Source organism: Heloderma suspectum, chromosome 6 (genome assembly GCF_057233095.1).
Source record: "Heloderma suspectum isolate Gila_16-S chromosome 6, 16-S_ref, whole genome shotgun sequence".
Taxonomy (NCBI): Eukaryota; Metazoa; Chordata; class Lepidosauria; order Squamata; family Helodermatidae; genus Heloderma; species Heloderma suspectum.
The window spans coordinates 47,895,999-47,910,636 of NC_139463.1; the positions used below are offsets into that span (position 1 = coordinate 47,895,999).

Consider the following 14,638-nt stretch of genomic DNA (forward strand, 5'->3'; position numbering starts at 1 on the left):
ATGGGGACGGAGAGGTCCCTGCCTCTGTGTCGGGGGCCGACGCCCCTCTCAGCCTCAAGAAAGGCACAACGGGCGGGCTGGGGCGGGCCATCGTGATGTCAGTGGTCTGGCAGAGGGCCAGGCAAGGGAGGGGCAATGCAGCCCTCCGCCTGCACATCGCCCTTCCCCCCTGCACTAGGGGATGCAAGAAGTCTGGAATGCCACCTTTGAGCAGGAGGGCCACGGTTATTTCTCACTTGCATGTATTTAAGTATGTAACACGGTGCTCATTTTCCTGTATGCTGGAAGCCTTTGGTGTAACGTTGAGCTTTGGGCAATTGTGGTGAAGTGGAGACGGTAAGGGAGTGTGGATGATGTGGAGAGCCTGCAGGCTGTATCCTGAAGAGCACCCCCATCCCCAGCATAGGAAGCCTTCCTCAAAACCTTTTTCTAGTTCATCACCCTTTGAGCATTAGAACTGTCTGGCTGGATTAGTCAATTAGAAAGTCTGGCCAGCCAGCATTCTGTTTCCAACACTGGGTAGCAGATATTACTGGGAAGTTTCTGCCTTCCTCTGTCTCCAGAATTGGAATCTGTCTGTCTATTCTGTGAAGTCTGTCTTCCATCTTGAGGCTTGTTCTCCTCGACATGAGAGCTCAGATTCTCAGAAAGCACACCCAGCTTTTTAATAGTCTTATGTTTCTTGGGTAGCAGTTGAGGTTTCTAAAGTGACTGGATGTCGTAGGCCAAGAGAATCTCCTTTCGGATGGATTCAGTGTCGTTTTTCCAACCACCCTGTCATTGTGTGGTGAAATATTTTGGAACAATGTTCTCTTAATAGGTTTAATGTGATTTGACTCACTTGTTGTCATGTTTTGGGCAAGCAGCAGTATTTTTTTGCTGATAAGGGCGTGCTGCTATTCCACAACGCTCTGAGGAAAGAGGAACACGTTGTTTTGTCCCATAAGCAGCTCTTGAGAGGAAGACAATGAGCAGTGTGCAGATGTTGCTTCTAGGGCAAGGGTTTGGGGGCACACTTTCTTAAGCATTTTATAAATGCGTCACCTCTTTCCTACTGGAAGCATCTTCTGATGTTTACATCCCACTGAGATTCTGCACAATGATTTATGTGCAAATATCTGCATGCACTTATCTAAATAGTAAAAGTGCTTGAACATTTGTAATTGCTATGTTATCATAGTACATGGTGCTTTACAGAGTAACAGAAAGAAAAAAGACAGATCCTTGCTCTAAGTAGCTTACAGTCTGAATTTTGACGGCGGGGGGTGGACATCAGGGGCAGTGAAAGGCGTACTAAGGATGACTCTGGTGGTGCCTTCCAGTTCCCACTGTGTCCCTGGCTTTGCATGTCCCCACACGTCCCCCTGGAGGAATCCGAGGAGGTTCCACAGGCAAGATGGAGAACCTACTCAGCCTGGATTAGGCCTGTGGGCTGGACGTTCCTGATCCCTGGGATAGAGGACAGGAGATGGTCCCCTTCCCCCATTAGACTGCATCTCGCCACCTTCAGGTCTTGGCACCATTCTCTCCACGGTCCCATTCCGCTTGCCGTTGCTTGTCCTCTTCAGAGAGACTCTCTAAAATGGGAACTGTGGTCTTCCACATAACTCCCGTAATCCCCAATCATTGACCATGCTGGCTGGGGCTGATGGGCATTGGGAGTTCAATAACATCTGGAGGGCCACTGTTAATCTCCCACCCCCCAGCTCTAAAATGATGCTTTTATCGACGGTGATGTAATGCTAGTATGGCAACACAAGTTGTGACAAGACCACCAGGACATGGTACTGGATCAGCAACATCGCTTACTATGATAGCAGCTGCCAGCATCATGTGCCATGTGTTGTGCATTTCTGAGGGACAGTAGAAAATACAATAATGCTCTCATGAAGTTGGATTCTGTGGCTGGAATCTCAGCTTCCTTTAAAATAAAATAAATCTTTTCTATTCCTTGTTGCTTGAAAGTGTGCCTGCTGAAATCTCATTAGTCAGAAGGATGGCTGAACATGATTTCCAGTGCTGTGTGTGTGTGTGTGTGGGGGGGTGTTCCAGTGCCCTGCATGGCTCCTTCACCCTCCCCTCGCCTAAGAAGCATAATATGCAATGCAAAATAGGATAGCAAAATTGCACAATGTTTCATATAATGAGAACATTTGCTCTGTGTGTGTGCAGCTTACACTGATTGCAGGACTGGACTCTTGCTGTGGAACTCTTAACATGGTGTACACACAGCCCAGTTTGACAGATGCCATAACAATGGTGCGCAAAGTCACTTTGTGGTATTGAAATGAGCACAGAAGGCATTTGGGGGAGTGTAGTGGGGAGAGGCATCATTGTGTTCTATCCCTGTTTACTTATTGCTGGCACTGATGTAGACTCTGCCCTTGTCAGGATCATTTGGATGGTTACAACGTGTCTTAGGCAAAATACTTTTTTCTGTTGTTAAAGAATTTGGGTAGTGGGGATTTCTCAGCTGGTATGAAGGTTTTCTGTTTGGCTTTTTTATGGGACAGAAATGTTGGTGGGATCATCTTTGCCAGCTTGCCTGGTGTCCCTCTGTCTTGGAGCACCTGGTGTGAACTTCCTCTGAATCAAGCTGGGAAATGAGGCACTCTTGTGCCAGGAAGCTCTCTGCATGCTTGATGTCCCTCCTCTTTTGTGCTCATGCCAGGTCTCCTTCCATGCAGTCTTACTTCTGTTGTGGTTGCGCTTCCCATCCCTCGTCCTACTTCTGCTTTGAATTATGGTCCCTTGTGTGTGGTATGTTGGGATTGAGGAGCTTCCTTCAATCAGTTGGCATGCAAACTTGTTCTTTGCTGCTCATTGTTTAATGTGCAGTGCTGTTGGTGCCTGTGCAAACAAATGTTGCATGCAAACCAAACCTATCTGTGTTTTCTCAGAAGTTCCATTAAATTCAATGGAGCACAATGTGTGTGCATAGGACTACAGTACTCAAAACCTTGTAGAATAACTGCTTTGGTTTGTCAGTTCCTTCCCTTCTTTCCTCAGCCATTTAAGCTACTTCACTGTGGGTCTTCTACATGGAACTGAATTTGAAGGCAAAGTACAGGCTTCTCTAACCACTCCACAATACTGTAGGCCTAATCCTGCTGTCGTGACTGTGATTGCAGGCTGGTGGAGAGCTTCTTGCACACACGCCCTCACATCATGAAATGGGTAGTTTCTGAGGAGTTGCTGAAGGTCGCTCCCAGTCCCTGTGGTGTTTTTTTTCTTTGCAGGATGTGAATGGGCCTGAAGTCTGGAGGTAGAGCTGGGAATTCCGGAGCAGTGGAAAAATGGGAGAACTCTTCCCTGCCCCATAACAGCATGATGAGGTCCACCCAGATCCATCTCCAGGCCAAATGATCCATCTTAGTTCAATTAGTCCAGAATAAATGCCTCTCCTTAATTCTGTTCTTGAAACAGGCAGTTTTGTGGAAGCTCTTTTTATGCTCTTGGGCAGAGGGGGTCCACACGGATAGCCAGGACAAGCCCAGGCTGGCTGCGGACGCACTGCATGCCTTTTCTCTCTCTTCCTTTCTCTCCCCCATAAGTTCACATTCTGACTTCTTTTATCATCAAGTAGGTGTGGTATGGTGCAGGGAAACACCCCAAGCTGATGTGACACACGTGATAGGCAAAGATCAGTACTCTCGTCTTCCATGAAAGAAACAAAGGCTTCCTATGTTCCTAGTGTAGCGTTACTTGCTTAGACTTCTGGACCCCCTACCCTTTGACCTTCCCTTTGACCTTCGACCCTTGGCTCATCACCCATCCTGGACTAGTAGTAGTCATTTGTTCCTGGTCCTGGCCATGTTGGCTTCATCATGAGTCTGATACTCAGAGCAGCTAGGACTGGGATATCAGCATCTGGAGGTCACTGGTGATAGAAGCTTCCCCTGTAGCAGGCAAGGGGAAAAGGTGGAGAAGGAATGTGTGCACACATACAAGCAAGGGTGAGGGAGGAGATGACACCAGGGTAGGGGAGAGTTCTTGAGGGTGGATGTGCCGCTGCATCCCAGCCTTCCCCAACATGGCAACAAGAGAGAGAGTCTTTTTGGTGGTGGCCTCCACATTCTATAATGCTTTCCCGAAGGAAGTTCACCTGGCACCCACATGGCTATTTTTAGGCACCACACTGCCTTTATCCCAGGCTTTTAAAGTATTTGAGTTTTTAGTGTGTTAAGATGCACTATTTTAGTCCCTAAAATAAACCACCATTTAGTGTGGTTTTAAACTCTTGTGCCTGTTGGTGGTTTTCGTTTTTGTATTCTTATGTTTTATGCTGTGTTGGTATGTCTATTGGTTTTATGCTGTACTGTTGTTCGTTGATTTTATTGTACAGTACAATTAAAATATAACACAACACCCAGAGGCATTCATGAGGCATTTAGTAGATAAAATAACTTCTGTGCCAACGACTTTGAAGAGCAGCTGCCACTCAAGGCCAGAAGAGCCACGTAGATTTGTGTGTTAAAATGGAGTCGTCCCCCCCCCCCCCGTTTCCATCACTATGTACCTAGCTATGTGAAAGACGTTTCTTGTAGTCCAAGGTTTCAAGACCCCTTCGGAAGTTCATGCCAGACATTTCTGTGCCTTCAAGTCCCCCAAAGACCATGGCTCTGAACAGAGCAGGCCGAAACTTTTAATAACTTAGAATTCCCACTTGAGCTAATGAGTGTTGTGTTTATCTTCTGCGGGTGCTAAACTCTGGCTGAGCTGGGGAGGTGCCTCTGTTGAGGGAGTGCAGTGATCTGTGCCCCCAGCTTGATTCATGGTGGGCAGTAATCCCAAGGATGAGGTCGCTGAAAGTATTTCCAAAGCTTTCTCATCACGCCTGGAGATGCTGTTGGCATATTTATGGATCTTCACTTGGCTCAGCCAAGGGCTGCCTTGTAGTGTTGGCTCTGAGCCCCTGTCATCCCTGGCGCTGTTTTGAGCTATTCCAGTGTCAAGTCAGCCCCTCTCCCCACTCCCCTGCAACTGGCACCTCTAGCCCAATCTCCTGGAGGCATTCAAGCCGAGACTGGACAGCCATCTCTCAGGGGTGCCTTCAACCGGATTCTCGCCCTGAGCAGGGGGCTGGACTCGATGGCCCTTTGCCTCTAGGATTCTTCTGGCAAAGCGAGTAATGAGAAGCAAACTCTACTCTGCTGCATGCTAGCAAAAATGTGTATTGTTATGGCTGAACCATTGATGTTGGTGTCTGTGGTGGGACGACGGGGAGAGATACAAGAACCCCTGAGACCAGACATGCTTGCTTATTTATTTATTCGTTACATTCGTATCTCGCCTTTTCCACCAAGGAGCCTTGGAAGCCACGTTGTTGCTTCTTGAAGGTAAACTGTCAAGGTGGTTGGAGGGAGAGCTTTGCAGAGGAGACACAGTGGGCAAGAGCAATTAAAAGAGCCCTGCCGTTTGTCTGGTGCAAATCCCTCTACCCCGCCTCCCAGGTGAAGTTATAGACCTGTGTTGATGTGGTAAGCATGGTCTAGAAAAGTGGATGGGGGGAAAAGGTTAGGTATCTCTCTTCCATCCATGTGGTTTTACCCTGGAAGAGTGGTGGCTGGGCTCCTTGTATCTCTGGCTTTTGTCAGTGTGCTCTTGCGAATAAATATATCAAGTGTTGTTCAGATGCTGCGTTAGGAAGCAGTTCATGGTAAGAGCCACTATTTGGCTTTGGGATATACTTGATCAGGTGCAGAATTTCCATGTAACTTTTTCCCAGCATTTCAAAGAAGGTCCGCTATTTCAGCCATGCTGCCCAGTCAGAAGTGTTTCTGAGGTCAAAGGGGCTTGATCCAAATCAGCCTTCCTCAACCTGGCTGGAGGATTATGGGGGTTGTAGTCTAACACATCTGGAGGGTGCCAGCTTGGGGAAAACTGCTCCAAAACATGTATGCATTGGGTCATAGCCTTCAGTGTTTGATCTTTCACACCTCTTTGAGCTCCCCAGACATGAAACTGGGGTTATAGTTGCTGAGTTGAATGGAGTATTTTGTGTGTTGGCTTGGCATTGCAGGTTTACATGAATAATAGCTTTAAAAAAGACCACAACCCAAGGACTCTGGAAAATTTGTCATGGTGGGACTTCAAAACAGCTATAGAGTTTTAAAATAACTTGTTTTAAAATGAACAATTTGCATATTTTCACACCTTGCTGTCTTTCCCTCCTCTAGGTATTTTATTAGCAGTGTGCCAAGCCTTGGAGAACACAACATCTGCCTTGAGTGGTGAGTTTATTAAGTTGTAAAATGTAACGTCCTGAGACCTTGCCAGCCATGGCTCTTAGCTTTGTCTATGGCCAGGTATAAATCAAAAGCAGTGTTGGAGACTTCAGTATGTCCCAACTGAGAGTGGTAGTCTTGGCTTTTAAAGCCCTGCGTAGTCAAGCCCCTGGATATCTGAAGGAGTGCCTCCTCATCTACCCCAAGATCATCTGAAGAGTTGGAACCCTGTTCTGGGTTGTAACAAAGCATGAGATCAAGGACTGGCCCTATGGAAATTCATACCTAGGCACATATGTCAGACCAGCTCTCTCCTGGCTTTCATGGACAGCTGTTTTAGATGCATAACTGCTGGGCTGGAGGAAGCCTCTGGTTGATTAGGTGGTATTTTAGTAGGTTGTTGCATTATAGAAATGTGGTATATGTGTTTAAGGTCTGGAAGATGCTGTAAAGCCAGGTCCATTTAAGGGGTGGGAGTGAAGAAGCAACATGTCCAAGTGGTGGAGACACTGGGATTTGTGCCCATCCCTTGGGAAGCATGTGCTTTCCTCGAGGGCTTTCTCCTCCTTGCATTCCGCATTTAGTGCCACTCTGTTGAGGATGTCCGCTTTTTTTCTTAAAATTAATTGTAACAGATTTTAAACTTGCCCTTCAGGCACTCTGCACCCGTAGCACTTATTGCTTTTAAAAGGATCTGCTGCTCACAGGTTCAGGCTTCTGTATACCTGAACTGAGATGCCAGTACTCCAGCCTTCCTGACCGCCCCTCCTTTAATTCAGACTGTTTGTCTTTACTTAATGATAACAGACAGGACCTTCCCACATGAATCGGAGTCCCTTGTTGTTCAAGGCTGTTGATGCTGTGCATCTTTGCAGGGCAGCTATTTAAGCACAAACTCATGTGTGGTCAGTCTGTACAATAGGCAGAAGCAAGTGGGAAAGTCCTTCCTGGACAATCATGGTTTAGGCTGCAGGTGGGAGACAATGTTGCAATGTTCCCCTACCGAAATCACTTCCTGCAATGCAAAAAGATGCCGTCCTTTTCTTTCTGTCTTGATGTTTTTCTACATGCCTGGTGTGTGTTTATCGGGAAGCATTCAGACACGCAAACCCAGACCTGTAGTCAAAAATGGTACCATCCAGAGAAGCGTCTCCATATTTATCTATAAAAACTGGTTCTGATGTGCTGGGTCCTTTACCCTGGCATCCTTGGTCATTAGGTAAGCTGAACAAAATGGGTGTCTAGTTGCTCTAGCTTTACCACTTGAATCAAATAACTCAAATGCCCAAGGAATATATAGCTGCCACTGCCTACTGAATTGAAGAGCAGTAAGAGTCTTGAATATTACAGGGGAGAAATTTAACTGGGGTACAGAGTTACAGCTCTGCGAGCTTCCATTCTCTGTCCACCCAAAATCCCCTAGAACAGCGGTCCCCAACCTTTTTGGGACCAGGGACCCGTCCATGGAAGACAATTTTTCCACGGACCGGGTGGGGGGACCGGGCCACAGTAGGGGTGTGGGGACGCCCCTTACCTTGGGTCCGCGGGGAGGGGGATCCGTCCCTCCCCCACCCCGAATCCTTGTCGGCCCTGGACTCGCCACGGAGCTGCCGATTGGCTCCAGCCAGGGGAGGAGTTCCGGCCGCTGGGATGCAAATGGCATCCGCTTAGCGGACGCCATTTACATCCCTGTTATTTGCAGTAATAGGCTATTACTGCAAAGAACAGGGCCGGCAAGGATTCTGGGGTAGGGGGGAGGGACAGATCACCTCCCCCACCCCCGCGGACCCAAGGTAAAGGGGGGTTCCCACACCCCTACTGCGACCTGGTCCCTAACAGGTCACGGACCGGGACCGGCTCGCGGCCTGGGCTGCCCTAGAAGGTTAGCAAACACTTTTATGGTAGTTTGGCCAAGAAGGCCAAAGCAGTAAAGTGGGGTGAAATCAGGCAAGTTGGAATCCTCACACATAAGCAAAGTACTTAACCTAAAGTTTAGGTTTATTAATGAAACACACAGAACATTGTATTGCAGTCAAAAGAAATAAACAGTGAAAATAAGAACATAAGAAGAGTCCTGCTGGATCAGACCCAGGGTCCATCTAGTCCAGCATTCTGTTCACACAGAGGCCAAACAGCTTCCCACGGGAAACAAGCAGTACATGAGTGCAAGAGCACCCTCCTGCCCATGTTCCCCAGCACCTGGTGTACATAGGCATACTGCCTCTGATACTGGAGGTAGCACGTAGCCATCAAGACTAGTAGCCACTGATAGCTTTCTCCTCCAGGAAGTTGTCTACTATTGTTTCCACCAGCAGTTAAAATAGGCAGGCCATATTTTATCGGCAGGAGATCCATAGCACCAGGCAGTAAGTTTGGGTTAGAAATTAAAAGGTCTTCTCCCTGAGATGGAGGGTGGATTCTAGAGAGGTGCTTGCCAACACCAGCTGAAGACTTGGCAGTACACTTAAGGGTATCTGTGAAACTGATGCATTGGCATGACGTGCTGTAGGATATTGGGCAGGAGTGGAACTCTGCTGACCTCACCCTTATAACACCTCGGAAGGTGGGACAGCTGAGGTGTTTGTGCTGATGGTGGGATTTGGTGGCGCGCGCATATGGCAGACAGAAAGAGGGAGAAAGATGGAGAGGAGCCACAGAGGGGCAGAGGCAGGCATCACATCTTGCTTGCCTCGACAGCCCATCCGTGGGCTAGTTGGGCCAGCGTTGCAGCGGGGCTGGCTGCCAGGAGTGGCGGCAAGCCCATGCTAACCCAGCCCTCTGCAACAGCACCATGAGGCCACCTGCTGCCTCCGCCAGGTGCGGGCACTGCATCCAAGCCGGGAGCATGGCACATCGATCAGGGCTGGGCTCAGTCAAAGCAGGAGCAGCAGTGAGCAGAAGCAGGCAGGCAAGCCTGGGGGTGCTGGCAGCAACAGTGCATTGTCCCCTGTAGTTGGTGCCGGGGCAGCCCCTTCCCTCACCCCACTCCTAACAGTGGCCCTGAAGGCTGGCCTGCCTGTAGCCTTCCCTCCTAATTCCCCTCATCCTTGCCAAACAAATTCCAGCAGTTTGGAGGGGTTTGGGTTTTTTTTTACTAACCTCTAAAGAATATAGTTTTGCTTCCAACTCTCTCTGGGGTTAGGTCCTCTTGGTTACATTGGTTTTAGGTGGCATCTCATTCAGTTACTCCCGATTATGGTTGATGTAACCAAGAAGAGATTTGCTGTCGGCTCTTATCCCAACACTGTTGCCTTGGCTGCATTTTGCTAACAAAAGTGGAAGAGGAGTATCAGGTGCCAGCTCAGTTAAACAGAACTCTTTCCTCATTCCAGCAAGGCTAGACGGGCAGCTTGATGAGAATGAACTGCACAGCAGCCTAGTTCCAAACTATCCTCTTCTGTTCAAACTCCATTTTGCTTGTATCTAGGTAATGATGCAAAACTCTTTTAATTTTCCTTTGCAAATGGAGTGTAACGGTCATAATAGGCTGGGTAAGGAGATATCCCCGCATCTTCTTCTGAAACAAGAGAGAGAAGGGAGGTATTTTCTTCCACACCCTTCCCCCATTCCAGCTACCATTGGTTTCCCCAGTAGTTGGGCTCAATGTGCAAGTCTCTCCCAGTGGCAGAATTTGAGTTCTGTCTGAACCATAAGAATTCCCTCATGGATTTAATCAAGGTGATTAATTCCCTCATGGATTTAATCAAGGTGATTTAAATAATAATTAACAAGAGAGGTTGATTTAAGCAGTGATTGAAACCCATTAAAACTTGTTCGTATATTTCCTGGACAATGGTGCAGATATGACCACCAAGTCATGTTAATTTACAACTAAACTGAGTATTTACACTGTTTCATTCTTAATGCAGATTTTGCATCTCTTTGTCTCATGGTATATAGTTGCATATGTTGCTTTTTTTACCTATAGAGGGAATGTCTTTAAAATATTCCCATACGAGGTCTTTCTTGTGACCAGCACCCATGAGAGTTTCAGGTTAACAGTACACTCCTATACATGTCTATTCAGAAATCCATTCCATTGAGTTCAGTGGGTCTTACTCCCAGGTAAATGGGTGTAGGATTGCAGCTTGAGTATAGGAATACAGGAAGATGCACACTGGACAGTTTTGTCTTTTTCTTTCAGGTGTTGCTCCATTCGGCTTCACTCTGTCCTGGCCTAGCCTTGCCCTCACAAAAAACAACATAGCAAACAAAATTAAATTGCCCATGAGCGATACGTGAAAGCAAGGTTTGATAGTTTGTTGTTGTTCAGTCGTTCAGTCGTGTCCGACTCTTCGTGACCCCATGGACCATAGCACGCCAGGCCTTCCTGTCCTGCGCTCTCTCCCGGAGTGTGCTCAAGTTCATATTCATTGCATCCGTGATGCTATCTAGCCATCTCATCCTCTGCCGTCCCCTTCTCCTTTTGCCTTCAGTCTTTCCCAGCATCAGGGTCTTTTCCAGGGAGTTTTCTCTTCGCATTAGGTGGCCAAAATATTGGAGCTTCAGCTTCATTATCTGTCCTTCCAATGAGCACTCAGGGTTGATTTCCTTTAGGATGGACTGATTTGACCTCCTTGCAGTCCAGGGGACTCGTAAGAGTCTTCTCCAGCACCACAGTTCGAAAGCATCAATTCTTCGGCGCTCAGCCTTCCTTATAGTCCAGCTCTCACAGCCATACATTACTACTGGGAAAACCATAGCTTTGATTATACGAACCTTTGTCGGCAAGGTGATGTCTCTGCTTCTTACTATGCTGTCTAGGTTGGCCATAGCTTTCCTCCCAAGGAGCAAGCGTCTTTTAATTTCATGGCTACAGTCACCATCTGCTGTGATCTTGGAGCCCAAGAAAGTAAAATCTGTCACTGCTTCCATTTCTTCCCCTTCTATATGCCAGGAAGTGATAGGGCCAGATGACATGATCTTAGTTTTTTTAATGTTGAGTTTCAAACCAGCTTTTGCACTCTCCTCTTTCACCCTCAACAAGAGGCTCTTGAGATCCTCTTCGCTTTCTGCCATTAGGGTGGTATCGTCTGCATATCGGAGGTTGTTGATAATTCTCCCGGCAATCTTAATTCCGACCTCTGATTCATCCAATCCGGCATTTCTCATGATGTACTCTGCATATAAGTTAAATAAGCAGGGTGACAATATGCAGCCTTGTCGTACTCCTTTCCCAATTTTGAACCAATCGGTTGTTCCATGTCTGGTTCTTACTGTTGCTTCTTGACCCTCGTACAGGTTTCTCAGGAGACAGGTAAGGTGGTCTGGTACTCCCATCACTTTAAGAATTTGCCACAGTTTGTTGTGATCCACACAATCAAAGGCTTTAGCGTAGTCAATGAAGCAGAAATAGACGTTTTTCTGGAATTCTCTTGCTTTCTCCATGATGCAGCGAATGTTGGCGATTTGATCTCTAGTTCCTCTGCCTCTTCGAAACCCAGCTTGTACTTCCGGTAGTTCTCGGTTCGCATACTGCTGAAGCCTAGCTTGTAGGATTTTGAGCATGTTTGATAGTTACTAGGCAGGAAAAAAAAATCCAATGTAATGTTTTTTCAATCTGATCTTTTGGATTTTTGTAAAGCATCCATTTTTATTCCCCCTGCTATATTTTCTTTCTGTCTTAACTAACTCCTCTGCCTTGCTTGGCCCAACTCCACCACCACATAAGCACAGAAAATCAACAGCCCTATTGAGCACATGTAACTTCAGTCAGAGAAACTGGGAGCCAGAACTTCCAGCAAGCAAGAGCTGGTAGTTAGGCTGGCTGGACAGAGCCATTTTCATCAGATGAAAAACTTTTCCAGCCCTGCTGTCACCAAGGAGCCTTTCAGCTGGAGGTGCCGGGAGATCCTGGCCACACGGTGTTCCCAGCGAAGCCACTGCCAGCAGTCTTCAGTGCCGGTCATCTGGCAGGGTCTAAAGTGGTGCTCAGGTATTAGCGTCAGGGGCGGGGGGAGTTGTTTGCTTCCGCTGGGTGCCATTGGTAAGCTTAGTTGTTCTAAAGCTTTTGGTCCAAGGTCTTTCCCAGCCCTGTTGCCTGAGCTCCTGTGATTGATGTCAGAGTTTGCAAGTGGGATGAGTTATGGGCCCCACCCTTGAAGGGCACATCAGTGACATCACCCAAGAATGGGAGGGCACACTGAGCTACTAGCATTCCCGAGAACCTAATTTTGTCCTCCGTACATTGCTTAGAAATTTCTTTAATATATGCATTTCATAAATAAATAACTCCCTTAAATCCACTGGAACAGCAAGCCTCATTCAGTTGAGGCACTTCCCGGAAGTGGTGCCCACCACGAGCTAAATCGGGAGGGTCTGTGTCTGTTTTCCTGGCTTGGTGTGCTTTCTGTGTATAGTTACAATGATTTCCTTGGAGGGATGTGCAGAGGGCGAGGGCGAGGGAGATCAAAAGGCCAGGCTCGCTTTCCAGGAGGCAGGATCTCTGCTCAAATGGATCTATCTGTTACTAATCAAGCATCAGCCTAAGGATGTTTTGCAGTTGTGAGGGGGGAGTGTAAAGATGTTCTGCAGCTGCTGCGGCATCCTGCAGAGGAGCATAACTTCAGTGCTGAAGGAGGGAAACTGCTCATTCGCTGCCCTGAATATAGAGGCTTCCAGCTCTTGTGTGGTATGTAACATGTGGCCGCTTCACACTTCAGAGTTCAAGGGCTCTTCCTTCTGTGTAGGGACAGCCTGCAGTTGGGGATGATCCTGTGTATAAATCACACAAATGAAGCAAATCTTCGTACTTGTGCATGATTCCAGGCACTGAAGTTCTTTCCTGGAATCACTGGGAATCTTCACCACCACCACCCTTTTTGGCTTTGGGCATGCCAGCAGACAGTGCTCATGTGGTTTCAAGCACCTCCTTGCAGCCCTAAGGACTAGAAACATACCCTTCCTTAAATGAAAACAATTAAAGAATTCTAGGGAAGCAGACTTCTGCAGGCCGCACCACATTCTGCAGGCTTTTTGTCCTCCCGCCGGATTGCATGGTGTACACTGCTCTGCCAATTTGGGATCGTTAGCCTTGAAGCAGAGAGCAAGCAGCTGCAGCTTTGGGGCCCCTGGAGGTGTGCCAAGTTCCCTGTGCCAGGTGTTGCTTGGCAGATAGTCAAGAGGGCCTGCTGAATGAATGCAGTCCTACTGGTTTTCATCTATGCAAAACTATTAAACCAAAGGAGTCTTTACAACCCAGTCTGCAGCTGTCTAGGTGTGGATAGTAAAAAGGGGTGAGTCAGTTTTACCCTGGGTGAAACAGTTTCTCATCACTGTGTCTGGCCTTGGCACTGACAACACATCTTGACACTTTCAAGCGGCAAGTGCCCCTAAATATGTGAGATCTTTCTAAAGCTCTTGGCCACTTATATTTAGGAGCATGTGGAAATGTAGGTTTTTGTCAAACTTCTGGTGGTGGTACAGTATCTGTAAGATGTTTTGGCTGTTTGCTGCCTGAAGCATATACAATTTGATTCAATTTTGGCCTGACTTTGCCTAGAACAGGGGTGGGCAACTTCTGCCAACAGGGGTGGGCAACTTCTGCCAATTTTGGCCTACAACTCCCTCCATCAGTTCCCCACTTGGCAGCTGTTCAGTGGTGATCCAGAGTCCCTGACCCAGGTCTGCTGCCAACTGAAGTTCTAGCCAAAATGCAAGGCTCTGAACACTGGGGAGTAATTTGCACACAGGTGTACACAACTGTAATACCTGTAACTTGACTTGACTTCCACCACTGAGTGGTGCGCTGGACGTTTGGAGCCCGGCATGAAAAGCTCCCTCCAAACCCTCGTCAGTGGTGTTGCAGCCCAGGCTGACTTGACATGTGGAGGATGAGACATGACACGTGCAAGCTGGCTGTCATGGTCAGTGACCAGTGTCTTCTAGAGCTAAAACACACACAGAACTAGGAACCAGGAGTTGGTGACCCCAGAGGCAAATATGGCCCATTGAGGGGCATTATTGGCTAGTCAAGAGACAAGAGGAGGGTGCATATGTAGGGAGCAGCACCTTGGCTATAGGACTAGCTGGGAGTTCCCTTCAGAGGGAATCCATGGATCTCTGGCCAGCCCACTTTTCCATGCTTAAAGCAGTGCTCCAGTAGAACCAGTTGCAGATGAGGGGTTTAGGCTTTGAACTGTGGCACAGAATAAATCCCCCCCTTTGATTCCTCCCATCTGTAAGGTGGTTCAGTCTGGGCAGTTGCCATATTAGAGAATTTTCAACCCCACCTCTGATCCTCATGTAGATGTCCAGTTTGAAAGTTCTTTGTTCTTGCTCTTCTGAGGCTTTTCAGCCAAGTTCTACTTTCAGATTCTGCCAGAGGATGAAAGTGGCTCTTAAACTGATCCTGTGCAGTTGGCAAAGGGTTCAGAGAGCGATCACTCATCTGAGGCGGGCTTAACGGAAAA

At 47.6% G+C, this 14,638-nt stretch overlaps 1 protein-coding gene across 1 annotated transcript in view; it reads left to right on the forward strand.

Moving 5' to 3' along the window:
- Positions 1 to 14,638, forward strand: part of TGFA (transforming growth factor alpha) — a 58,431-nt gene that overhangs the window by 14,695 nt on the left and 29,098 nt on the right. Inside the window, exon 2 of the mRNA XM_084804223.1 lies at positions 6,180 to 6,233. Coding sequence (XP_084660349.1) covers positions 6,180 to 6,233 — 54 coding nt within the window. The remainder of the gene's footprint in view (positions 1 to 6,179; positions 6,234 to 14,638) is intronic.